The sequence below is a fragment of the Panulirus ornatus genome, chromosome 6 (assembly GCF_036320965.1).
Source record: "Panulirus ornatus isolate Po-2019 chromosome 6, ASM3632096v1, whole genome shotgun sequence".
NCBI lineage: Eukaryota > Metazoa > Arthropoda > Malacostraca > Decapoda > Palinuridae > Panulirus > Panulirus ornatus.
Window position 1 is genome coordinate 23,593,021 of NC_092229.1, and position 27,805 is coordinate 23,620,825.

The 27,805-nt window shown below is 42.2% G+C and overlaps 1 protein-coding gene across 1 annotated transcript in view; it reads right to left on the reverse strand.

Moving 5' to 3' along the window:
- Nup214 (nuclear pore complex protein Nup214) overlaps nucleotides 1-27,805 on the reverse strand; it is a 380,758-nt gene that overhangs the window by 296,876 nt on the left and 56,077 nt on the right. The window contains exon 5 of the mRNA XM_071662750.1: nucleotides 3,718-3,923. Within this exon, the coding sequence (XP_071518851.1) occupies nucleotides 3,718-3,923 (206 nt within the window). The remainder of the gene's footprint in view (nucleotides 1-3,717; nucleotides 3,924-27,805) is intronic.

Genomic DNA, 27,805 nt, shown 5'->3' on the forward strand with positions numbered 1-27,805 from the left:
AACTTCCACTTCCCAATCAACAGGACCATTGAAATTCTTTAGGCTATTGTAGATATCAGGGAGTGGATTTAACAGCATATGGAACCATGGAAGCGAAAGTGAGTCACAGGGTGGGGAAGGGGCGAAGGTTCTGGGAGAGTTGAAGAATGTGTGGAAGGCGAGAACATTAACTCGAAAAGCAAAAATGGGTATGTTTGAAGGAATAGTGGTTCCAACAATGTTATATGGGTGCGAGACATGGGGTATGGATAGGGTGTGTGGAGGAGGGTGGGTGTGTTGGAAAGGAGATGTTTGAAGACAATATGTGGTGTGAGGTGATTTGATTAAGTAATGAAAGGGTAAAGAGATGTGTGGTAATAAAAAAGAAGTGTGGTTGAGAGAGCAGAACAGGGTGTATCAAAATGATTTGGTCACATGGAGAGAATGAGTGAGGAAAGACTGACAAAGAGGATATATGTGTCACAGGTGGAGGGAACGAGGAGAAGTGGGAGACCATATTGGAGGTGGAAGGATGGGGTGAAAAAGATTTAGTGCGATCGGGGCCTGAACATTCAGGAGGGTGAAAGGAGCGCAAGAAATAAAGTGAACTGGAACAATGTGGTATACCAGGGTCGACGTGCTCAATGGACTGAACCAAGGTATGTGAAGTGTCTGGGGTAAACCATGGAAAGTTTTGTGGGGCCTAGATGTGGAAAGGGAGCTGTGGTTTAGGTGCATTACACATGACAGCTAGAGACTGAGTGTGAATGAATGTGGCCTTTGTTGTCTTTTCCTGGCGCTACCTCACACATGTGCGGGGGGAGGGGGGTGCCATTTCACGTGTGGTGGGGTGGCGATGGGAATGGCTGAGGGCAGCAAGTATGAATATGTACATGTATATATATGCATTTGTGTATGCATATGTATGTATACATTGAAATGTAAAGGTATGTATATGTGCATGTGTGGGCGTGTATGTGGGTGGGTTGGGCCATTCTTTCATGTATCCTTGTGCTACCTCGCTAATGTGGGAGACAGTGACAAAGTATAAAACAATAGGATAAATAAATAGTTTTCCAATTACATCTCTTCACGTCATGTCTCATCTGCACTCTTCCAATGCCCTCATTCACAACACAGTCAAACTTGTGCATTACCAGATTACTTTAACCAAATGGTGCATCATACATAATATTCTCCTTTTCCATGTCATTGTGTGAGAAGCTAAGAGCTAGCAATGATAGTTTATCATTTCCTCTTTTCCTAGTGTTCTCACTGAGAGGTTGGTAGAAAAATTTCTGCATACACTAAAAACTTGTCTCCATGACTCCTCATCACAAGAATCCTGATTCCCACAGTTAACCTTTTTATATCAGTCTCCCCATTATAAGTGCTTTAACATCTCTGAATAGAGAGCATTTTACAGTGTCATGATTTATCCTTCACTATTATCACTTTATTTATTCTAGATCATTAAAATTTTTGGAAGATTATATAACTAATGCCATTGTGCACTTTTTCCATACAATTATATTTCCCATTAAGTACTGTCTAAATGGGCCATCCGCCTCTATTTCTTGAAATTTACAGCGGCAAATCCTCTCCCTTCTCTTTCCTTGCTTACTATTATGTAACCCTCTAGGTACAACGAGAGATCTTATCCCTTTAGCAACCTGTTTCCACAATTCCAACAATATCAGGAGCACTTTCCTTATATGATCCCTGAATTCCGGCTCTTTACCATCAACTAATATTCCATCAACATTTGAATACATTAATTTCAGTATGACAGTGCCATCTCCTAACACTTCTGCCTTCCCTGCAATACTGGCAGGACTGCTCTATCTGCTTGCAATATGTGGCATCTTGAGTTTTTTGTCTTCAAAATGTATTTTTTGCTTCTCTCCCTCTCTTCCCTTCATATACTACTTTTGATGAATACCCTACTGAATTCCACCTTGTCTTTACATTTCTTTGCTTTCCCAAGTACCTTGAGGCGAGATGACTCCAAATCAAATGCAACCACAACTGCTCACCCCCTTCCCTTATGTCTTGATTATAACCACCAACTCTTCTTTCTTTTACCACTGAAACTGCATTTGGCAATGCTACAGCCTCTAGTGATCTTTTAATAAGCAATTCTTTTTTTCCCCATCTTCCTTATCTGGTTTATGATCTTCTAAGCCAAAAATACTGTGATTTAAGTCAACTGACCTCCAGCTTTACTAATCTTTCTGGGGTGGGTGGCACCAACTCCTCAGCTAGACCTGTCAGTGTTGAATTGTCAACCGCTGTATTTCTGACTTTCCTTAAAATCTCTCTTTTTAGTTAACAAGCAATTGTCCTGTATGCTCTGTACTTTTCTAAACCTTCCATTGATTATGCCATAGACTTCCTTAGTTACTCCATCTCTAGCAGTGCATATGATTCTTTCTAAAGTACCTCTGTTTGCAAGACCAAAGGTCTACATTCCCCTACATCAATCTTCATGCTCTATGTCTGTTGTCAGCTGCTGAGATTTCCCCTTCTGCACCTCTCTGTCCACTTTTTTATGTTATGGTCCTTTTCTCTAACTGAACGGTCAAGGAAATTGCTCCTTCTGCACCTTGTTACTCACTACCAACCACGGATTCTGTATGTGTTTAAATCCTTTCCTCTAACTGAACAGCCTCCAGGGAATATAAAACAGAACCATCATACCATAACTGCTTTTTAGTGAAGTTACTCTCTTTCCACTGATTATGTATGTTTTAAATCTCATCCACTGAACTGACTTTTTCTTCATACCTAATGATACTATTTCTCATATCGTTTAGTTCCTCTCTCATGACACCCTTCATGTTCCTTGAATTGATCCCTCAGTTTCTTTAACTCCTCTTCTAATTAACTTCTGGTCTTAGTTTTTAACAATTTTCCATAACATCTCCAAATATTTCTTCTGCTGTGGTGCCTCTCTGCCCCTTGTCTCTTCCTTGTGGACCTTGTTATAACTGACTAGTCTTGGTACATTCTACATCTGGAGTCCAATAAAATCTCTAATCCTCTTGGTACATGCACTACTCCTACCTGCCATAATGTACCACAAAAAGAAAGACCTTTGTACTAAAACTGACACTGTAGTGGCAACAAATGCAATAGAAAATGGATGTCACTTTGTAAACACTGATCAAGCACAAGCTTATCTCAGACAGATGGAAAATGACCAAGCGAGGATTGTTTCACCTTGAAACTTCTCAACAGTACTATACAAAATATTAAGAGTTGTAGGATTAAAGGTACAAAAATAGTACAGCACAATGAAATTAGTCTACTGTACATAAAACAAAGGAGTAAAACTACCTATGTAAGCAGGGATAACACACTATGTGCAAGAAAAAAGTGTAAGTGACGTACTGCATCAAAGGCTGTCACATGAAATCACGATGCCCAGAGTTCCAGACTGAGGCCAGAAATGAACAGACTATTCCATTAATTTGGGCCCAAATACAGTCCAATGGATCCAACCTCACCGAACTAAATCTGCAAAGTAATGGCATTTCCCAGACTTTTCTGCCATATCCAAACCTAGTCTATTGAGACCCAAAGGTCCATTAGAAGCTGAACTCCTATACAATGAAGTCAGTAAAAATGGAATTTCTATGTATTGCCTTCATGTAAAAAACATCTGTTGAGAAAATTAGGCTGTACTGAATAAAATAGTCCAATTACAATTAATATCAAAGAAAGACGAATACATACCATGTCCACCTTCTTCAGCCTCATTTCTATAGCTGATAAAAAATTCTGTGTTGCTAAACCAAGTAATACTAAGCACTGGACCAATATCTTCCATAGGTGGCCGTGATATTACACGCACTGGTGTCAAGTCAGGTTTAAATAATGACAATGTTCCATCAGCCAAACCTACTGTCAGTTGCTTTCCCTTTGGAGACCATCCTACAGCTCTGGAAAAAAATGTACAAATTACAACAATAATAAAGCCAGATCAAAGAACAGCATGGTGTACTCACACAGCACATAAAGGATAAGTTCCTTCTCCCTTTTATATATTCATGGTATCATAGGACTTGTAACAGGATGCAATAGTGGTAGGTGCAATCACAGAGGACCCAACAATTGTCTGAAAAAACCCAACAATTACTATTCAAAATAAAGCTTCCATGTGTCAGCTTTTATTTGTTGAACAATTCCTATTTCTCACTTATCATGGGGATATCATGTGTCTGGCATAAAAGTACAGTCTCAAAAGTCAAATGGCACTATTTGGAACCCCAGTCATCCTGTGGCATCGAGAGTAGAGGGATGTAACTTTGGCTCCCTGTCCTTGTGTTTAGTGATATCTCCACTATTTCTGTTCTGGGTGATTAAGTTTTCCTCTACCAGTAACTAACCATGGGCCCTAGGAAAGCCCAAAAAGAAAAGACCTGTATTCTTGCTTGAAAACAGGAAACTGTCTACAAGCAAGACATCAAGATGCACAAACAGGGTCAAGTTCACCTTCTGGTAACTTCTTTTTCTTCCTTCTAATGTCACTCTTCCCCCAAAAAGCTGGGTCTGGTCAACCTAGGAAGACTAATAAAGTGAATGATAACCTAATGATGCACAAGCTGTTGAAAATCACATCATATCGAGCTATCAGTCACCTTACTGGTCTTCCTAAGTCAACCAGACTCAGCATTTCAGGAAGGGATGACTTTAGAATGAAGAAAAAAAAAAATATTGTCCACATCATGAACTCAGCCCTACCAGTGCTTTCCATAATCTCACTTATAGACACATTTTCTTGCTTCCAAGCATGACAATGGGCCTCTTCTTACTAGGACAACTTCTTAGAACTTGTGGTTAGTAACTGGAAGAGGAAAAACATCACCCCAAACAGAAAAAGCAAAATTATCAGTAGACACGCAGTAGGCAAAAGTTGCTTCCCCCGATTCTCAATACCATGGGGTAACTGAGGTGGCAAATCATGACATGAGTAATAGAATATGTTCTGCAAATCAAACCTGACTTATGAAAGTTTTACCCTACACAATGCGTCGGATTTTTTTTTCCATCATGACTAACTAATTATATTTTGGAATTGCAAAAATATCCTTTTAAAAATGATGAATGCAATGTTCTGAAACCCACACAATACTTGAATTTTATTCAAAGAAATGCAATTTGAGGATACCCTATCTTCAGTTATTGAAAGTGACATAAAAACTGAAGATTCTATGAATCCAAATTCATGAAGAAAAAGAAAACTTAGAAATGTATGCATTTATCTGTGTTCATCAGTGCAATCCCTCCAAAGGATTATATGTTTCTGGAGAAAACACAAAAAAATGAACACCCTGACCTCAGAAGTAGCCATGGGGATAGGTATGACAATTTATCAGGTGGTGGGTAATACTTACAAAAAGCATCATCCCAATTCTTCTGCTTCAGAAGTTAAGCAACAGACATGAAAAATACCATGATCCCTGTACAGACCCTAATCACAAAGGTATTATCTTAATCCTCTGCTGACTCTTGTGAACATGAACTTGAAGGTGACTCACAATACACCATGTAGTAATGAGTACTATCTGTGTATACAGTCATCCCACTTGCCTTGCTAATTCACAAGGTATGGAATGAAGAAGAGCGTGAAAGACTACTATATGGTGTCTGTTCTTCAAGTGGGGCCCAGTTAGCCAGCTGAGAGATGATGTACATGATTTACATATCAATATCACATATCTTCTTAAAATTGTAATTCTATAGAGTATTCTAATCACAGCCAAGCAGCAGGCAAGAATAAATGCTACAAGGGTTTCATTCCATTATCATAAGAGAAACTGAACCAAAAATTGGCCTAAGCAGCAGGCAATAATCAATGCTACAAGGGTTCAATTCTATCATCAAAGACAAACTGACCCAAAAACTGGCTTACTGAAATCTAAAATACATCTACATAAACTTTTTGGGGGGAAAGGGAATCTTTCTGCTAGAACATAAGTTTACTAAAATACTGTTTTCATAAAACATCATATTCAGTACTGATTTATTAACTGATATTTTCATAATCTCTTAGATTTACTGAAATAAACTGATAATGCAAATAATATTCCAAACACCCACGACATCAGTGAAGAAGCAAAAGGGGATATGATAACAGGTAGTGATGGAGGGAGTATTTAAGGATTGTTAAATGTGTTTGATGATAGAGAGGTAGAGTAAAGGAGAGTGGTTTGGTGAAAAGAGAAGAGGTGGTGAAAGCCTTGTGGAAGATGAAATCCAGCAAGGCTGCAGGAGATGATGGTATTGCAGTTGAATTCATTAAGAAAGGGGTGACTGTGTTGTTGACTGGTTGGTAAGGATGTTCAATGTATGTATGGATCATGGTGAAGTGCCTGAGGATTGGTGAAATGCATGTATAGTGCCAATGTATAAAAGCAAAGGGGATAAAGGAGAGTCCTCAAACTTCAATGGCATAAGTTTGTTGAGTATACACGGAAAAGTATAAGACAGGGTACTGATTCAGAGTAAAGGCATGTAAAGAACATCAGATTGGGGAGGAGCAGTGTACTTTTACAAGTGGCAGAGGATGTGTGGATCAGGCATTTGCTTTGAAGAATGTGAGAAAAACTTAGAGAAACATATAGATCTGTATGTGGCATTTATGGGGTATAAGATAGGATTGATATAGATGCTTTGTAGATCTTAAGAATATATGGGGTGGGAGTTAAGATGCTAGAAGCAGTGAGAAGTTTTTATTAAGGGAGTAGGATAAGAGGAGAGTGATTGGTTCCCAGTGTAGGTTGGTATAAGGCAAGGGTGTGTGATTTCACTATGGATGTTTAATTTGTTTATGGATTGGGTGGTGAGGAAGGTGAATGAAAGAGTTTCGGAGAAAGGAGCAAGTATGCAGCCTGTTGGAGATGAAAAGGCCTGAGAAGTGAGTCAGTTGACATTCAGCAATAACAACACTGGTGGCTGATTTGAGTGAGAAACTGCAAAAGTTGGTGACTGAGTTTGGAACAGAGTCTGAAAAGAGAAAGTTGAGAGTAAATGTGAAATAGAGGAAGGTTATGATTAATAAGTGAAGTGTTTTAGATATCTGGGAGTGAACTTCGAAGTGAATGGAACCATAAAACCGGACATGAGCCATATGGAGGGGGAGGGGGGGCAAAAGTTCAAGGAGTGAAGAAGAATGTGTGGAAAGGGGGAATGTTAAGTCGGAGAGCAAAAACAGGTATGTTTGAAGGAATAGTAGTTCCTACACTATCATATCGTTGCAAGACATGGGCTATAGATAGGGTTGTGTGGAGGAAGGTGGATGTGTTAGAAATGAAATGTATGAGGACAATGTGTGGTGTGAGGTGATCTGATCAGGTAAGTAATAAGAGGAGAAGAGAAATGTGTCGTGTTTTGAAGTGGTTCGATCATATGGATACAATGAATGAGGAAAGACTGACAAAGAGGATATATGTGTCAAAGGTAGAGGAAACAAGGAGAAACGAGACGAAATTAAAGGTGGAAGGATGGAGCGAAAAAGATATTGAATGATCGGAGTCCGAACATACAAAAAGAGGAGAGGAGTGCAAGGAATAGAGTGAATTGAAACGATATAGTATACTGGGGTTGATGTGCTGTTAATGGACTGCAACAGGGCATAAGAAACATCTGGGGAAAACCAAGAAAAGGTCTGTGGGAAGTGCATCTGGAGAGGTAGCAGTGGTTTCGAAGTATTACACATGACAGCTAGACAGTGAGTGTGAAAGTACGAGGCCATTTTTGACTGTTCTGTTCATACCTCAATAAAGCAGGGGTAGCGATGCTGTACCCTGTGGGGTGGGGTGGTGCCAGGAGTGGAAAAAGGGAAGCAAGAATGAACAGGTACGGGCATATTCATTATACTTTGTTGCTATCTCCCGCGTTAGCGAGGTAGCGCAAGGAAAAAAACGAAAGAATAGCCCAAAGCACCCACATACACATGTCCATACATACACATCCACACAGGCATATATATATATAGAAGCAGTGAAAAGTTTTTTATCGAGGGTGTAAGGCATGTGTACGTGTAGGAAGAGAGGAAAGTGATTGGTTCTCAGTGAATGTAGGTTTGCGGCAGGGGTGTGTGATGTCTCCATGATTGTTTAATTTGTTTATGGATGGGGTTGTTAGGGAGGTGAATGCAAGAGTTTTAGAAAGAGGGGCAAGTATGAAGTCTGTTGGGGATGAGAGAGCTTAGGAAGTGAGTCAGTTGTTGTTCGCTGATGATACAGCGCTGGTGGCTGATTCATGTGAGAAACTGCAGAAGCTGGTGACTGAGTTTGGTAAAGTGTGTGAAAGAAGAAAGTTAAGAGTAAATGTGAATAAGAGCAAGGTTATTAGGTACAGTAGGGTTGAGGGTCAAGTCAATTGGGAGGTGAGTTTGAATGGGGAAAAAGCTGCAGGAAGTGAAGTGTTTTAGATATCTGGGAGTGGATCTGGCAGCGGATGGAACCATGGAAGCGGAAGTGGATCATAGGGTAGGGGAGGGGGCGAAAATTCTGGGAGCCTTGAAGAATGTGTGGAAGTCGAGAACATTATCTCGGAAAGCAAAAATGGGTATGTCTGAAGGAATAGTGGTTCCAACAATGTTGTATGGTTGCGAGGCGTGGGCTATGGATAGAGATGTGCGCAGGAGGATGGATGTGCTGGAAATGAGATGTTTGAGGACAATGTGTGGTGTGAGGTGGTTTGATCGAGTAAGTAACGTAAGGGTAAGAGAGATGTGTGGAAATAAAAAGAGCGTGGTTGAGAGAGCAGAAGAGGGTGTTTTGAAATGGTTTGGGCACATGGAGAGAATGAGTGAGGAGAGATTGACCAAGAGGATATATGTGTCGGAGGTGGAGGGAACGAGGAGAAGAGGGAGACCAAATTGGAGGTGGAAAGATGGAGTGAAAAAGATTTTGTGTGATCGGGGCCTGAACATGCAGGAGGGTGAAAGGAGGGCAAGAAATAGAGTGAATTGGAGTCATGTGGTATACAGGGGTTGACGTGCTGTCAGTGGATTGAAGCAAGGCATGTGAAGCGTCTGGGGTAAACCATGGAAAGCTGTGTAGGTATGTATATTTGCGTGTGTGGACGTGTGTATGTACATGTGTATGGGGGGGGGTTGGGCCATTTCTTTCGTCTGTTTCCTTGCGCTACCTCGCAAACGCGGGAGACGGCGACAAAGTATAAAAAAAAAAAAAAAAAAAAAAAATATATTATCCCTGGGGATAGGGGATTAAGAATACTTCCCACGTATTCCCTGCGTGTCGTAGAAGGCGACTAAAAGGGGAGGGAGCGGGGGGCTGGAAATCCTCCCCTCTCGTTTCTTTTTTTTTAATTTTCCAAAAGAAGGAACAGAGAATTGGGCCAGGTGAGGGTATTCCCTCAAAGGCCCAGTCCTCTGTTCTTAATGCTACCTCGCTAACGCGGGAAATGGCGAATGGTTTAAAAGAAAAGAAAAAATATATATATACAGAGGTATAAGTTTGTTGAGTATTCCCGGTAAATTATATGGGAGGGTATTGATTGAGAGGTTGAAGGCATGTACAGAGCAGCAGATTGGGGAAGAGCAGTGTGGTTTCAGAAGTGGTAGAGGATGTGTGGATCAGGTGTTTGCTTTGAAGAATGCATGTGAGAAATACTTAAAAAAGCAAATGGATTTGTATGTAGCATTTATGGATCTGGAGAAGGCATATGATAGAGTGATAGAGATGCTCTGTGGAAGGTATTAAGAATATATGGTGTGGGAGGCAAGTTGTTAGAAGCAGTGAAAAATTTTTATCGAGGATGTAAGGCATGTGTACGTGTAGGAAGAGAGGAAAGTGATTGGTTCACAGTGAATGTAGGTTTGCGGCAGGGGTGTGTGATGTCTCCATGGTTGTTTAATTTGTTAATGGATGAGGTTGTTAGGTAGGTGAATGCAAGAGTTTTGGAAAGAGGGGCAAGTATGAAGTCTGTTGGGGATGAGAGAGCTTGGGAAGTGAGTCAGTTGTTGTTCGCTGATGATACAGCGCTGGTGGCTGATTCATGTGAGAAACTGCAGAAGCTGGTGACTGAGTTTGGTAAAGTATGTGAAAGAAGAAAGTTAAGAGTAAATGTGAATAAGAGCAAGGTAATTAGGTACAGTAGGGTTGAGGGTCAAGTCAATTGGGAGGTAAGTTTGATTGGAGAAAAACTGGAGGAAGTAAAGTATTTTAGATATCTGGGAGTGGATCTGGCAGCGGATGGAAACATGGAAGCGGAAGTGGATCATAGGGTGGGGGAGGGGGCGAAAATTCTGGGAGCCTTGAAGAATGTGTGGAAGTCGAGAACATTATCTTGGAAAGCAAAAATGGGTATGTTTGAAGGAATAGTGGTTCCAACAATGTTGTATGGTTGCGAGGCGTGGACTATGGATAGAGTTGTGCGCAGGAGGATGGATGTGCTGGAAATGAGATGTTTGAGGACAATGTGTGGTGTGAGGTGGTTTGATCGAGTAAGTAACGTAAGGGTAAGGGAGATGTGTGGAAATAAAAAGAGCGTGGTTGAGAGAGCAGAAGAGGGTGTTTTGAAATGGTTTGGGCACATGGAGAGAATGAGTGAGGAAAGATTGACCAAGAGGATATATGTGTCGGAGGTGGAGGGAACGAGGAGAAGAGGGAGACCAAATTGGAGGTGGAAAGATGGAGTGAAAAAGATTTTGTGTGATCGGGGCCTGAACATGCAGGAGGGTGAAAGGAGGGCAAGGAATAGAGTGAATTGGAGCGATGTGGTATACCGGGGTTGACATGCTGTCAGTGGATTGAATCAAGGCATGTGAAGCGTCTGGGGTAAACCATGGAAAGCTGTGTAGGTATGTATATTTGCGTGTGTGGACGTATGTATATACATGTGTATGGGGGTGGGTTGGGCCATTTCTTTCGTCTGTTTCCATGCGCTACCTCGCAAACGCAGGAGACAGCGACAAAGCAAAATTAAGAATACTTCCCACGTATTCCCTGCGTGTCGTAGAAGGCGAATAAAAGGGGAGGAAGCGGGGGGCTGGAAATCCTCCCCTCTCGTTTCTTTTTTTTTAATTTTCCAAAAGAAGGAACAGAGAATTGGGCCAGGTGAGGGTATTCCCTCAAAGGCCCAGTCCTCTGTTCATAATGCTACCTCGCTAACGCGGGAAATGGCGAATGGTTTAAAAGAAAAGAAAAAATATATATATACAGAGGTATAAGTTTGTTGAGTATTCCCGGTAAATTATATGGGAGGGTATTGATTGAGAGGTTGAAGGCATGTACAGAGCAGCAGATTGGGGAAGAGCAGTGTGGTTTCAGAAGTGGTAGAGGATGTGTGGATCAGGTGTTTGCTTTGAAGAATGCATGTGAGAAATACTTAAAAAAGCAAATGGATTTGTATGTAGCATTTATGGATCTGAAGAAGGCATATGATAGATTGATAGAGATGCTCTGTGGAAGGTATTAAGAATATATGGTGTGGGAGGCAAGTTGTTAGAAGCAGTGAAAAGTTTTTATCGAGGATGTAAGGCATGTGTACGTGTAAGAAGAGAGGAAAGTGATTGGTTCACAGTGAATGTAGGTTTGCGGCAGGGGTGTGTGATGTCTCCATGGTTGTTTAATTTGTTAATGGATGAGGTTGTTAGGTAGGTGAATGCAAGAGTTTTGGAAAGAGGGGCAAGTATGAAGTCTGTTGGGGATGAGAGAGCTTGGGAAGTGAGTCAGTTGTTGTTCGCTGATGATACAGCGCTGGTGGCTGATTCATGTGAGAAACTGCAGAAGCTGGTGACTGAGTTTGGTAAAGTATGTGAAAGAAGAAAGTTAAGAGTAAATGTGAATAAGAGCAAGGTAATTAGGTACAGTAGGGTTGAGGGTCAAGTCAATTGGGAGGTAAGTTTGATTGGAGAAAAACTGGAGGAAGTAAAGTATTTTAGATATCTGGGAGTGGATCTGGCAGCGGATGGAAACATGGAAGCGGAAGTGGATCATAGGGTGGGGGAGGGGGCGAAAATTCTGGGAGCCTTGAAGAATGTGTGGATTCTGGGAGCCTTGAAGAATGTGTGGAAGTCGAGAACATTATCTCGGAAAGCAAAAATGGGTATGTTTGAAGGAATAGTGGTTCGAACAATGTTGTATGGTTGCGAGGCGTGGACTATGGATACAGTTGTGCGCAGGAGGATGGATGTGCTGGAAATGAGATGCTTGATGACAATGTGTGGTGTGAGGTGGTTTGATCGAGTAAGTAACGTAAGGGTAAGAGAGATGTGTGGAAATAAAAAGAGCATGGTTGAGAGAGCAGAAGAGGGTGTTTTGAAATGGTTTGGTCACATGCAGAGGATGAGTGAGGAAAGATTGACCAAGAGGATATATGTGTCGGAGGTGGAGGGAACGAGGAGAAGAGGGAGACCAAATTGGAGGTGGAAAGATGGAGTGAAAAAGATTTTGTGTGATCGGGGCCTGAACATGCAGGAGGGTGAAAGGATGGCAAGGAATAGAGTGAATTGGAGCGATGTGGTATACCGGGGTTGACATGCTGTCAGTGGATTGAATCAAGGCATGTGAAGCGTCTGGGGTAAACCATGGAAAGCTGTGTAGGTATGTATATTTGCGTGTGTGGACGTATGTATATACATGTGTATGGGGGTGGGTTGGGCCATTTCTTTCGTCTGTTTCCTTGCGCTACCTCGCAAATGCGGGAGACAGCGACAAAGCAAAAAAAAAAAAAAAAAAAAAAATATATATATATATATATATATATATATATATATATATATATATATAGAAGTGGTAGAGTATTGGATGAGAGGGTGAATGCATGTACAGAGCATCAGATTGGGGAAGAGCAGTGTGGTTTCAGAAGTGGTAGAAGATGTGTGGATCAGGTGTTTGCTTTGAAGAATGTATGTGAGAAATACTTAGAAAAGCAAATGGATTTGTATGTAGAATTTATGGATCTGGAGAAGGCATATGATAGAGTTGATAGAGATGCTCTGTGGAAGGTATTAAGAATATATGGTGTGGGAGGCAAGTTGTTAGAAGCAGTGAAAAGTTTTTATCGAGGATGTAAGGCATGTGTACGTGTAGGAAGAGAGGAAAGTGATTGGTTCTCAGTGAATGTAGGTTTGCGGCAGGGGTGTGTGATGTCTCCATGGTTGTTTAATTTGTTTATGGATGGGGTTGTTAGGGAGGTGAATGCAAGAGTTTTGAAAAGAGGGGCAAGTATGAAGTCTGTTGGGGATGAGAGAGCTTGGGAAGTGAGTCAGTTGTTGTTCGCTGATGATACAGCGCTGGTGGCTGATTCATGTGAGAAACTGCAGAAGCTGGTGACTGAGTTTGGTAAAGTGTGTGAAAGAAGAAAGTTAAGAGTAAATGTGAATAGAGCAAGGTTATTAGGTACAGTAGGGTTGAGGGTCAAGTCAATTGGGAGGTAAGTTTGAATGGAGAAAAACTGGAGGAAGTAAAGTGTTTTAGATATCTAGGAGTGGATCTGGCAGCGGATGGAACCATGGAAGCGGAAGTGGATCATAGGGTGGGGGAGGGGGTGAAAATTCTGGGAGCCTTGAAGAATGTGTGGAAGTCGAGAACATTATCTCGGAAAGCAAAAAATGGGTATGTTTGAAGGAATAGTGGTTCCAACAATGTTGTATGGTTGCGAGGCGTGGGCTATGGATAGAGTTGTGTGCAGGAGGATGGATGTGCTGGAAATGAGATGTTTGAGGACAATGTGTGGTGTGAGGTGGTTTGATCGAGTAAGTAACGTAATGGTAAGAGAGATGTGTGGAAATAAAAAGAGCGTGGTAGAGAGAGCAGAAGAGGGCGTTTTGAAATGGTTTGGGCACATGGAGAGAATGAGTGAGGAAAGATTGACCAAGAGGATATATGTGTCGGAGGTGGAGGGAACGAGGAGAAGTGGGAGACCAAATTGAAGGTGGAAAGATGGAGTGAAAAAGATTTTGTGTGATCGGGGCCTGAACATGCAGGAGGGTGAAAGGAGGGCAAGGAATAGAGTGAATTGGATCGATGTGGTATACCGGGGTTGACGTGCTGTCAGTGGGTTGAATCAGGGCATGTGAAGCGTCTAGGGTAAACCATGGAAAGCTGTGTAGGTATGTATATTTGCGTGTGTGGACGTATGTATATACATGTGTATGGGGGTGGGTTGGGCCATTTCTTTCGTCTGTTTCCTTGCGCTACCTCGCAAATGCAGGAGACAGCGACAAAGCAAAAAAAAAAAAAAAATATATATATATATATATATATATAGAAGTGGTAGAGTATTGGATGAGAGGGTGAATGCATGTACAGAGCATCAGATTGGGGAAGAGCAGTGTGGTTTCAGAAGTGGTAGAAGATGTGTGGATCAGGTGTTTGCTTTGAAGAATGTATGTGAGAAATACTTAGAAAAGCAAATGGATTTGTATGTAGAATTTATGGATCTGGAGAAGGCATATGATAGAGTTGATAGAGATGCTCTGTGGAAGGTATTAAGAATATATGGTGTGGGAGGCAAGTTGTTAGAAGCAGTGAAAAGTTTTTATCGAGGATGTAAGGCATGTGTACGTGTAGGAAGAGAGGAAAGTGATTGGTTCTCAGTGAATGTAGGTTTGCGGCAGGGGTGTGTGATGTCTCCATGGTTGTTTAATTTGTTTATGGATGGGGTTGTTAGGGAGGTGAATGCAAGAGTTTTGAAAAGAGGGGCAAGTATGAAGTCTGTTGGGGATGAGAGAGCTTGGGAAGTGAGTCAGTTGTTGTTCGCTGATGATACAGCGCTGGTGGCTGATTCATGTGAGAAACTGCAGAAGCTGGTGACTGAGTTTGGTAAAGTGTGTGAAAGAAGAAAGTTAAGAGTAAATGTGAATAGAGCAAGGTTATTAGGTACAGTAGGGTTGAGGGTCAAGTCAATTGGGAGGTAAGTTTGAATGGAGAAAAACTGGAGGAAGTAAAGTGTTTTAGATATCTAGGAGTGGATCTGGCAGCGGATGGAACCATGGAAGCGGAAGTGGATCATAGGGTGGGGGAGGGGGTGAAAATTCTGGGAGCCTTGAAGAATGTGTGGAAGTCGAGAACATTATCTCGGAAAGCAAAAAATGGGTATGTTTGAAGGAATAGTGGTTCCAACAATGTTGTATGGTTGCGAGGCGTGGGCTATGGATAGAGTTGTGTGCAGGAGGATGGATGTGCTGGAAATGAGATGTTTGAGGACAATGTGTGGTGTGAGGTGGTTTGATCGAGTAAGTAACGTAATGGTAAGAGAGATGTGTGGAAATAAAAAGAGCGTGGTAGAGAGAGCAGAAGAGGGCGTTTTGAAATGGTTTGGGCACATGGAGAGAATGAGTGAGGAAAGATTGACCAAGAGGATATATGTGTCGGAGGTGGAGGGAACGAGGAGAAGTGGGAGACCAAATTGAAGGTGGAAAGATGGAGTGAAAAAGATTTTGTGTGATCGGGGCCTGAACATGCAGGAGGGTGAAAGGAGGGCAAGGAATAGAGTGAATTGGATCGATGTGGTATACCGGGGTTGACGTGCTGTCAGTGGGTTGAATCAGGGCATGTGAAGCGTCTAGGGGTAAACCATGGAAAGCTGTGTAGGTATGTATATTTGCGTGTGTGGACGTATGTATATACATGTGTATGGGGGTGGGTTGGGCCATTTCTTTCGTCTGTTTCCTTGCGCTACCTCGCAAACGCAGGAGACAGCGACAAAGCAAAAAAAAAAAAGAAATATATATATATATATATATATATATATATATATATATATATATATATATATATATATATATATTACCCCTGGGGATAGGGGATTAAGAATACTTCTCACGTATTCCCTGCATGTCGTAGGAGGCGACTAAAAGGGGAGGGAGCGGGGGGCTGGAAATCCTCCCCTCTCATTTTTTTTTTTTTTTTTTATTTTCCAAAAGAAGGAACAGGTGAGGCCAGGTGAGGATATTCCAAAAAAGGCCCAGTCCTCTGTTCCTAACGCTACCTCGCTAAAGCGGGAAATGGCGAATAGTTTAAAAGAAAGATATATATATATGTATATTTTTTTTTTTTTTTTTTTTATACTTTGTCGCTGTCTCCCGCGTTTGCGAGGTAGCGCAAGGAAACAGACGAAAGAAATGGCCCAACCCCCCCCCCCATACACATGTACATACACACGTCCACACACGCAAATATACATACCTACACAGCTTTCCATGGTTTACCCCAGACGCTTCACATGCCTTGATTCAATCCACTGACAGCACGTCAACCCCTGTATACCACATCACTCCAATTCACTCTATTCCTTGCCCTCCTTTCACCCTCCTGCATGTTCAGGCCCCGATCACACAAAATCTTTTTCACTCCATCTTTCCACCTCCAATTTGGTCTCCCTCTTCTCCTCGTTCCCTCCACCTCCGACACATATATCCTCTTGGTCAATCTTTCCTCACTCATTCTCTCCATGTGCCCAAACCATTTCAAAACACCCTCTTCTGCTCTCTCAACCATGCTCTTTTTATTTCCACACATCTCTCTTACCCTTACGTTACTTACTCGATCAAACCACCTCACACCACACATTGTCCTCAAACATCTCATTTCCAGCACATCCATCCTCCTGCGCACAACTCTATCCATAGCCCACGCCTCGCAACCATACAACATTGTTGGAACCACTATTCCTTCAAACATACCCATTTTTGCTTTCCGAGATAATGTTCTCGACTTCCACACATTTTTCAAGGCTCCCAAAATTTTCGCCCCCTCCCCCACCCTATGATCCACTTCCGCTTCCATGGTTCCATCCGCTGACAGATCCACTCCCAGATATCTAAAACACTTCACTTCCTCCAGTTTTTCTCCATTCAAACTCACCTCCCAATTGACTTGACCCTCAACCCTACTGTACCTAATAACCTTGCTCTTATTCACATTTACTCTTAACTTTCTTCTTCCACACACTTTACCAAACTCAGTCACCAGCTTCTGCAGTTTCTCACATGAATCAGCCACCAGCGCTGTATCATCAGCGAACAACAACTGACTCACTTCCCAAGCTCTCTCATCCCCAACAGACTTCATACTTGCCCCTCTTTCCAGGACTCTTGCATTTACCTCCCTAACAACCCCATCCATAAACAAATTAAACAACCATGGAGACATCACACACCCCTGCCGCAAACCGACATTCACTGAGAACCAATCACTTTCCTCTCTTCCTACACGTACACATGCCTTACATCCTCGATAAAAACTTTTCACTGCTTCTAACAACTTGCCTCCCACACCATATATTCTTAATACCTTCCACAGAGCATCTCTATCAACTCTATCATATGCCTTCTCCAGATCCATAAATGCTACATACAAATCCATTTGCTTTTCTAAGTATTTCTCACATACATTCTTCAAAGCAAACACCTGATCCACACATCCTCTACCACTTCTGAAACCGCACTGCTCTTCCCCAATCTGATGCTCTGTACATGCCTTCACCCTCTCAATCAATACCCTCCCATATAATTTACCAGGAATACTCAACAAACTTATACCTCTGTAATTTGAGCACTCACTCTTATCCCCTTTGCCTTTGTACAATGGCACTATGCACGCATTCCGCCAATCCTCAGGCACCTCACCATGAGTCATACATACATTAAATAACCTTACCAACCAGTCAACAATACAGTCACCCCCTTTTTTTATAAATTCCACTGCAATACCATCCAAACCTGCTGCCTTGCTGGCTTTCATCTTCCGCAAAGCTTTTACTACCTCTTCTCTGTTTACCAAATCATTTTCCCTAACCCTCTCACTTTGCACACCACCTCGACCAAAACACCCTATATCTGCCACTCTGTCATCAGACACATTCAACAAACCTTCAAAATACTCATTCCATCTCCTTCTCACATCACCACTACTTGTTATCACCTCCCCATTTACGCCCTTCACTGAAGTTCCCATTTGCTCCCTTGTCTTACGCACCCTATTTACCTCCTTCCAGAACATCTTTTTATTCTCCCTAAAATTTACTGATAGTCTCTCACCCCAACTCTCATTTGCCCTTTTTTTCACCTCTTGCACCTTTCTCTTGACCTCCTGTCTCTTTCTTTTATACTTCTCCCACTCAATTGCATTTTTTCCCTGCAAAAATAGTCCAAATGCCTCTCTCTTCTCTTTCACTAATACTCTTACTTCTTCATCCCAGTGTATATATATACATATATATATATATATATATATATATATATATATATATATATGAGAGTAAGTGAGCTTGGGAAGGAGACCTGTGTGGGGAAGTACCAGGAGAGACTGTGTACAGAATGGAAAAAGGTGAGAACAATGGAAGTAAGGGGAGTGGGGGAGGAATGGGATGTATTTAGGGAATCAGTGATGGATTGCGCAAAAGATGCTTGTGGCATGAGAAGAGTGGGAGGTGGGCTGTTTAGAAAGGGTAGTGAGTGGTGGGATGAAGAAGTAAGAGTATTAGTGAAAGAGAAGAGAGAGGCATTTGGACGATTTTTGCAGGGAAAAAATGCAATTGAGTGGGAGAAGTATAAAAGAAAGAGACAGGAGGTCAAGAGAAAGGTGCAAGAGGTGAAAAAAAGGGCAAATGAGAGTTGGGGTGAGAGACTATCAGTAAATTTTAGGGAGAATAAAAAGATGTTCTGGAAGGAGGTAAATAGGGTGCGTAAGACAAGGGAGCAAATGGGAACTTCAGTGAAGGGCGTAAATGGGGAGGTGATAACAAGTAGTGGTGATGTGAGAAGGAGATGGAATGAGTATTTTGAAGGTTTGTTGAATGTGTCTGATGACAGAGTGGCAGATATAGGGTGTTTTGGTCGAGGTGGTGTGCAAAGTGAGAGGGTTAGGGAAAATGATTTGGTAAACAGAGAAGAGGTAGTAAAAGCTTTGCGGAAGATGAAAGCCGGCAAGGCAGCAGGTTTGGATGGTATTGCAGTGGAATTTATTAAAAAAGGGGGTGACTGTATTGTTGACTGGTTGGTAAGGTTATTTAATGTATGTATGACTCATGGTGAGGTGCCTGAGGATTGGCGGAATGCGTGCATAGTGCCATTGTACAAAGGCAAAGGGGATAAGAGTGAGTGCTCAAATTACAGAGGTATAAGTTTGTTGAGTATTCCTGGTAAACTATATGGGAGGGTATTGATTGAGAGGGTGAAGGCATGTACAGAGCATCAGATTGGGGAAGAGCAGTGCGGTTTCAGAAGTGGTAGAGGATGTGTGGATCAGGTGTTTGCTTTGAAGAATGTATGTGAGAAATACTTAGAAAAGCAAATGGATTTGTATGTAGCATTTATGGATCTGGAGAAGGCATATGATAGAGTTGATAGAGATGCTCTGTGGAAGGTATTAAGAATATATGGTGTGGGAGGCAAGTTGTTAGAAGCAGTGAAAAGTTTTTATCGAGGATGTAAGGCATGTGTACGTGTAGGAAGAGAGGAAAGTGATTGGTTCTCAGTGAATGTAGGTTTGCGGCAGGGGTGTGTGATGTCTCCATGGTTGTTTAATTTGTTTATGGATGGGGTTGTTAGGGAGGTAAATGCAAGAGTCCTGGAAAGAGGGGCAAGTATGAAGTCTGTTGGGGATGAGAGAGCTTGGGAAGTGAGTCAGTTGTTGTTCGCTGATGATACAGCGCTGGTGGCTGATTCATGTGAGAAACTGCAGAAGCTGGTGACTGAGTTTGGTAAAGTGTGTGGAAGAAGAAAGTTAAGAGTAAATGTGAATAAGAGCAAGGTTATTAGGTACAGTAGGGTTGAGGGTCAAGTCAATTGGGAGGTGAGTTTGAATGGAGAAAAACTGGAGGAAGTGAAGTGTTTTAGATATCTGGGAGTGGATCTGTCAGCGGATGGAACCATGGAAGCGGAAGTGGATCATAGGGTGGGGGAGGGGGCGAAAATTTTGGGAGCCTTGAAAAATGTGTGGAAGTCGAGAACATTATCTCGGAAAGCAAAAATGGGTATGTTTGAAGGAATAGTGGTTCCAACAATGTTGTATGGTTGCGAGGCGTGGGCTATGGATAGAGTTGTGCGCAGGAGGATGGATGTGCTGGAAATGAGATGTTTGAGGACAATGTGTGGTGTGAGGTGGTTTGATCGAGTAAGTAACGTAAGGGTAAGAGAGATGTGTGGAAATAAAAAGAGCGTGGTTGAGAGAGCAGAAGAGGGTGTTTTGAAATGGTTTGGGCACATGGAGAGAATGAGTGAGGAAAGATTGACCAAGAGGATATATGTGTCGGAGGTGGAGGGAACGAGGAGAAGAGGGAGACCAAATTGGAGGTGGAAAGATGGAGTGAAAAAGATTTTGTGTGATCGGGGCCTGAACATGCAGGAGGGTGAAAGGAGGGCAAGGAATAGAGTGAATTGGAGCGATGTGGTATACAGGGGTTGACGTGCTGTCAGTGGATTGAATCAAGGCATGTGAAGCGTCTGGGGTAAACCATGGAAAGCTGTGTAGGTATGTATATTTGCTTGTGTGGACGTGTGTATGTACGTGTGTATGGGGGTTGGGCCATTTCTTTCGTCTGTTTCCTCGCGCTACCTCGCAAACGCGGGAGACAGCGACAAACTATAAAAAAAAAAAAAAAAAAAAAAAAAAAAAATATATATATATATATATATATATATATATATATTATTTTTTTTTTTTATACTTTGTCGCTGTCTCCCGCGTTTGCGAGGTAGCGCAAGGAAACAGACGAAAGAAATGGCCCAACCTCCCCCCATACACATGTATATACATACGTCCACACACGCAAATATACATACCTACACAGCTTTCCATGGTTTTCCCGACGCTTCACATGCCTTGATTTAATCCACTGACAGCACGTCAACCCCGGTATACCACATCGCTCCAATTCACTCTATTCCTTGCCCTCCTTTCACCCTCCTGCATGTTCAGGCCCCGATCACACAAAATCTTTTTCACTCCATCTTTCCACCTCCAATTTGGTCTCCCTCTTCTCCTCGTTCCCTCCACCTCCGACACATATATCCTCTTGGTCAGTCTTTCCTCACTCATTCTCTCCATGTGCCCAAACCACTTCAAAACACCCTCTTCTGCTCTCTCAACCATGCTCTTTTTATTTCCACACATCTCTCTTACCCTTACGTTACTCATTCGATCAAACCACCTCACACCACACATTGTCCTCAAACATCTCATTTCCAGCACATCCATCCTCCTGCGCACAACTCTATCCATAGCCCACGCCTCGCAACCATACAACATTGTTGGAACCACTATTCCTTCAAACATACCCATTTTTGCTTTCCGAGATAATGTTCTCGACTTCCACACATTTTTCAAGGCCCCCAGAATTTTCGCCCCCTCCCCCACCCTATGATCCACTTCCGCTTCCATGGTTCCATCCGCTGCCAGATCCACTCCCAGATATCTAAAACACTTCACTTCCTCCAGTTTTTCTCCATTCAAACTCACCTCCCAATTGACTTGACCCTCAACCCTACTGTACCTAATGACCTTGCTCTTATTCACATTTACTCTTAACTTTCTTCTTCCACACACTTTACCAAACTCAGAGACGAAGCTAGGATGCCATTTGGTAAACATGATGTGATTATTACACGAAAGTGCACTTGGGAACTTTTCGTGTTTCATTTTCCCCATGGACTCATAGGAATATCTTGATCACGCGCAAAATTGTGATCCTTTCCAATATATATATATATATATATATATATATATATATATATATATATATATATATATATATATATATATATACTTATACATTTCAACATTTACATATGTATACATACACAGACGTATACATATATACACATGTACATAATTCATACTTGCTGCCTTTATTCATTCCCATCGCCACCCTACGACACATGAAATTAACCCCTCCCCCACAAACGCACAAGATAGCACTTGGAAAAGACAACAAAGGCCACTTTCGTTCACACTCAGTCTCTAGCTGTCATTTATAGTGCACCAAAACCACAGCTCCCTTTCCACATCTAAGCACCACAGAACTTTCCATGGTTTACCCCAGACACTTCATATGCCCTGATTCAATCCACTGACAGCATGTCCACCCCAGTATGCCACGTCGTTCCAATTCACTCTATTCCTTGCAAGCCTTTCACCCTCCGGCATGTTCAGCCCCGATCGCTCAAAATCTTTATCACTCCATCCTTCCACCTCCAATTTGGTCTCCCACTTCTCCTCGTTCCCTCCACTTCTGACACATATATCCTCTTTGTCTATATTTCCTCACTCATTCTCTCCATGTGACCAAACCATTTCATTACACCCTCTTGTGCTTTCTCAACCATACTCTTTTAATTACCACACATCTCTCTTACCCTTTCATTACTTACTCAATCAGACTACCTCACATCACATATTGTCCTCAAACATCTCATTTCCAACACATCCAACCTCCTCTGCACAACCCTATCTATAGCCCAGGCTCCGAAACCATGTAACATTGTTGGAACCACTATTCCTTCAAACATACCCATTTTTGATTTCCGAGAGAAGGTCCTCGCGTTCCACACATTTTTCAATGCTTCCAGAACCTTCGCCCCATCCCCCACCCTATGACTCACTTTTGCTTCCATGGTTCCATCCGCTGCCATATCCACTCCCAGATATCTAAAACACTTCACTTCCTCCAGTTTTTCTCCATTCAAACTTACCTCCCAATTGACTTGTCCCTCAACCCTATTGTACCTAATAACCTTGCTCTTATTCACATTTACTCTCAGCTTTCTTCCTTCACACACTTTACCACACTCAGTCACCAGCTTCTGCAGTTTCTCACATGAATCAGCCACCAGCGGTATATCATCAGCGAACAACAACTGACTCACTTCTCAAACCCTCTCGTCCACAACTGACTCCATACTTGTCCCTTTCTCCAAAACTCTTGCATTCACTTCCCTAACAACCCCATCCATAAACAAATTAAAAAAACCACGGAGACATCAACCACCCCTGCCGCAAACCAACATTCATTGAGAGCCAATCACTTTCCACTCCTCCTACTCGTACACATGCCTTACATCCTCGACAAAAAGTTTTCACTGCTTCCAGCAACATGCCTCCTACACCATATACTCTTAATACCTTCCCCAGAGCATCTCTATCAACTCTATCATATGCATTCTCCAGATCCATAAATGTTAAATATATATTTTCATTTATATTTTGCTTTGTCGCTGTCTCCCGCGTTAGCAAGGTAGCACAAGGAAACAGACGAAAGAATGGCCTAACCCATCCACATACACATGTATATACATACATGTCCAAACACGCAAATATACATACCTATACATCTCAATGTACACATATATATACACACCCAGACACATACATATATACACATGTACATAATTCATACTGTCTGCCTTTATTCATTCCCATCGCCACCTAAGCCACACATGGAATAACATCCCCCTCCCCCCTTATGTGAGCGAGGTAGAGCTAGGAAAAGACATCAAAGGCCACATTCATTCACACTCAGTCTCTAGCAGTCATGTAATAATGCACCGAAACCACAGCTCCCTATCCACATCCAGGCCCCACAGAACTTTCCATGGTTTACCCCAGACGCTTCACATGTCCTGGTTCAATCCATTGACAGCACGTCGACCCCGGTATACCACATCGTTCCAATTCACTCTATTCCATGCACGCTTTTCACCCTCCTGCATATTCAGGCCCCGATCAATCAAAATCTTTTTCACTCCATCTTTCCACCTCCAATTTGGTCTCCCACTTCTCCTCGTTCTTTCCACCTCTGACACATATATCCTCTTGGTCAATCTTTCCCCACTCATTCTCTCCATGTGACCACACCATTTCATTATACTCTCTTGTGCTTTCTCAACCACGCTCTTTTTATTTCCACATATCTCTCTTACCCTATTGTTACTTACTCGATCAAACCACCTCACACCACATATTGTCCTCAAACATCTCATTTCCAGCACATCCACCCTCCTACGCACAACTCTATCCATAGCCCATGCCTCGCAGCCATACAATATTGTTGGAACCACTACTCCTTCAAACATACCCATTTTTTCTTTCTGAGATAATGTTCTCGACTTCAAAACATTCTTCAACGCTCCCAGAGTTTTCGCCCCCTCCCACACCCTATGATTCACTTCCGCTTCCATGGTTCCATCCGCTGCCAAATCCACTACCACATATCTAAAACACTTCACTTCCTTCAGTTTCTCTCCATGCAAACTTACCTCCCAATTGACTTGACCCTCAACCCTACCGTACCTAATAACCTTGCTCTTATTCACATTTACTCTTAACTTTCTTCTTTCACACACTTTACCAATCTCAGTCACCAGCTTCTGCAGTTTCTCACATGAATCAGCCACCAGCGCTGTATCATCAGTGAACAGCAACTGACTCACTTCCCAAGCTCTCTCATCCCCAACAGACTGCATAGTTGCCCCTCTTTCCAAAACTCTTGCATTCACCTCCCTAACAACCTCATCCATAAACAAATTAAATAACCATGGATACATCACACATCCCTGCCGCAAACCTACATTCACTGAGAACCAATCACTTTCCTCTCTTCCTACACGTACACATGTCATACATCCTCGATAAAAACTTTTCACTGCTTCTAACAACTTGCCTCCCACACCATATATTCTTAATACCTTCCACAGAGCATCTCTATCAACTCTTATCATATGCCTTCTCCAGATCCATAAATGCTACATACAAATCCATTTCCTTTTCTAAGAATTTCTCACATACATTCTTCAAAGCAAACACCTGATCCACACATCCTCTACCACTTCTGAAACCACACTGCTCTTCCCCAATCTGATGCTCTGTACATGCCTTCAACCTCTCAATCAATACCCTCCCATTTAATTTACCAGGAATACTCCACAAACTTATACCTCTGTAATTTGAGCACTCACTCTCATCCCCTTTGCCTTTGTACAATGGCACTATGCAAGCTTTCCGCCAATCCTCAGGCACCTCACCCTGAGTCATATATACATTAAATAACCTTACCAACTAGTCAGCAATACAGTCACCCCTTTTTTAATAAATTCCACTGCAATACCATCCAAACCTGCTGCCTTGGCGGCTTTCATCTTCCGCAAAGCTTTTACTACCTCTTCTCTCTTTACCAAATCATTTTCCCTAACCCTCGCACTTTGCACACCACCTCGACCAAAACACCCTATATCTGCCACTCTATCATCAAACACATTCAACAAACCTTTAAAATACTCACTCCATCTCCTTCTCACATCACCACTACTTGTTATCACCTCCCCATTAGCCCCCTTCACTGAAGTTCCCATATGATCCCTTCTCTTACGCACTTTATTTACCTCCTTCCAAAACATCTTTTTATTCTCCCTAAAATTTAATGATACTCTCTCACCCCTACTCTCATTTGCCCTCTTTTTCACCTCTTGCACCTTTCTCTTGACCTCCTGCCTCTTTCTTTTATACATCTCCCACTCATTTGCATTTTTTCCCTGCAAAAATCATCCAAATGCCTCTCTCTTCTCTTTCATTAATAATCTTACTTCTTCATCCCACCACTCACTACCCTTTCTAATCTGCCCACCTCCCACGCTTCTCATGCTACAAGTATCTTTTGCGCAAGCCATCACTGCTTCCCTAAATACATCCCATTCCTCCCCAACTCCCCTTACATCCTTTGTTCTCACCTTTTTCCATTCTGTATTCAGTCTCTCCTGGTACTTCCTCAAACAAGTCTCCTTCCCAAGCTCACTTACTCTCACCACTCTTTTCACCCCAACATTCTTTCTTCTTTTCTGAAAACCTCTACAAATCTTCACCTTCGCCTCCACAAGACAATGATCAGACATCCCTCCAGTTGCACCTCTCAGCACATTAACATCCAAAAGTCTCTCTTTCACAAGCCTATCAATTAAAACGTAATCCAATAAAGCTCTCTGGCCATCTCTCCTACTTACATACGTATACTTATGTATATCTTGCTTTTCAAACCAGGTATTCCCAATCGACAGTCCTTTTTCAGCACATAAATCTACAAGCTCTTCACCATTTCCATTTACAACACTGAGCACCCCATGTATACCAATTATTCCATCAACTGCCACATTACTCACCTTTGAACTCAAATCCCCCATCACTATAACCCGGTCTCGTGCATCAAAGCTACTAACACGCTCACTCAGCTGCTCCCAAAACACTTGCCTCTCATGATCTTTCTTCTCATGCCTAGGTGCATATGCACCAATAATCACCCATCTCTCTCTCTCTCTCCATCAACTTTCAGTTTTACCCATATCAATCTAGAGTTTACTTTCTTACACTCTACAACATACTCCCACCACTCCTGTTTCAGAAGTAGTGCTACTCCTTCCCTTGCTCTTGTCCTCTTACTAACCCCTGACTTTACACCCAAGACATTCCCAAACCACTCTTCCCCTTTACCCTTGAGCTTCGTTTCACTCAGAGCCAAAACATCAAGGTTTCTTTCCTCAAACATACTACCTATCTCTCCTTTTTTCTCATCTTGGTTACATCCACACACATTTAAACACCCCAATCTGAGCCTTTGAGGAGGATGAGCACTCCCCGCGTGACTCCTTCTTCTGTTTCCCCTTTTAGAAAGTTAGAATACGTATGTAAGTAGGGGAGATGGCCAGAGAGCATTATTGGATTAAGTGTTAATTGATAGGCATGCAAAAGAGAGAGTTTTGGATGTTAATGAACTGAGAGGTGCAACTGCAGGGATGTCTGATCATTATCTTGTAGAGGCGAAGATGAAGATTTGTTGAGGTTTTCAGAAAAGAAGAAAGAATGTTGGGGTGAAAAGAGTGGTGAGAGTAAGTGAGCTTGGAAAGGAAATTTGTGTGAGGAAGTACCAGGAGAGAAAAATGGAAAAAGGTGAGAACAAAGGACATAAGGGGAGTGGGGGAGGAATGGGATGTATTTAGGGAATCAGTGATGGCTTGTGCAAAAGATGCCTTTGGCATGAGAAGTGTGGGAGGTGGGCAGATTAGAAAGGGTAGTGAGTGGTAGGATGAAGAAGTAAGATTATTAGTGAAAGAGAAGAGAGAGGCATTTGGACGATTTTTGCAAGGAAATAATGCAAATGACTGGGAGATGTATAAAAGAAAGAGGCAGGAGGTCAAGAGAAAGGTGCAAGTTGTGAAAAAGAGGACAAATGAGAGCTGGGGTGAGAGAGTATCATTAAATTTTAGGGAGAATAAAAAGATGTTTTGGAAGGAGGTAAATAAAGTGCATAAGACAAGGGAACAAATGGGAACTTTAGTGAAGGGGGTTAATGGGGAGGAGATAACAAGTAGTGATGATGTGAGGAGATGGAGTGAGTATTTTGAAGGTTTGTTGAATGTGTTTGATGATACAGTGGCATATATAGGGTGTTTTGGTCAAGGTGGTGTGCAAAGTGAGAGGGTTAGGGAGAATGATTTCGTAAACAGAGAAGAGATAGTAAAAGCTTTGCGGAAGATGAAAGCCGCCAAGGCAGCGGGTTTGGATGGTATTGCAGTGGAATTTATTAAAAAAGGGGGTGATTGTATTGTTGACTGGTTGGTAAGGTTATTTAATGTATGTATGTCTCATGGTTAGGTGCCTGAGGATTGGCGGAATGCTTGCATAGTGCCATTGTACAAAGGCAAAGGGGATAAAAGTGAGTGCTCAAATTACAGAGGTATGTTTGTTGAGTATTCCTGGGAAATTACATGGGAGGGTACTGATTGAGTGGGTGAAGGCATGTACAGAGCATCAGATTGGGGAAGAGCAGTGTGGTTTCAGAAGTGGTAGAGGATGTGTGG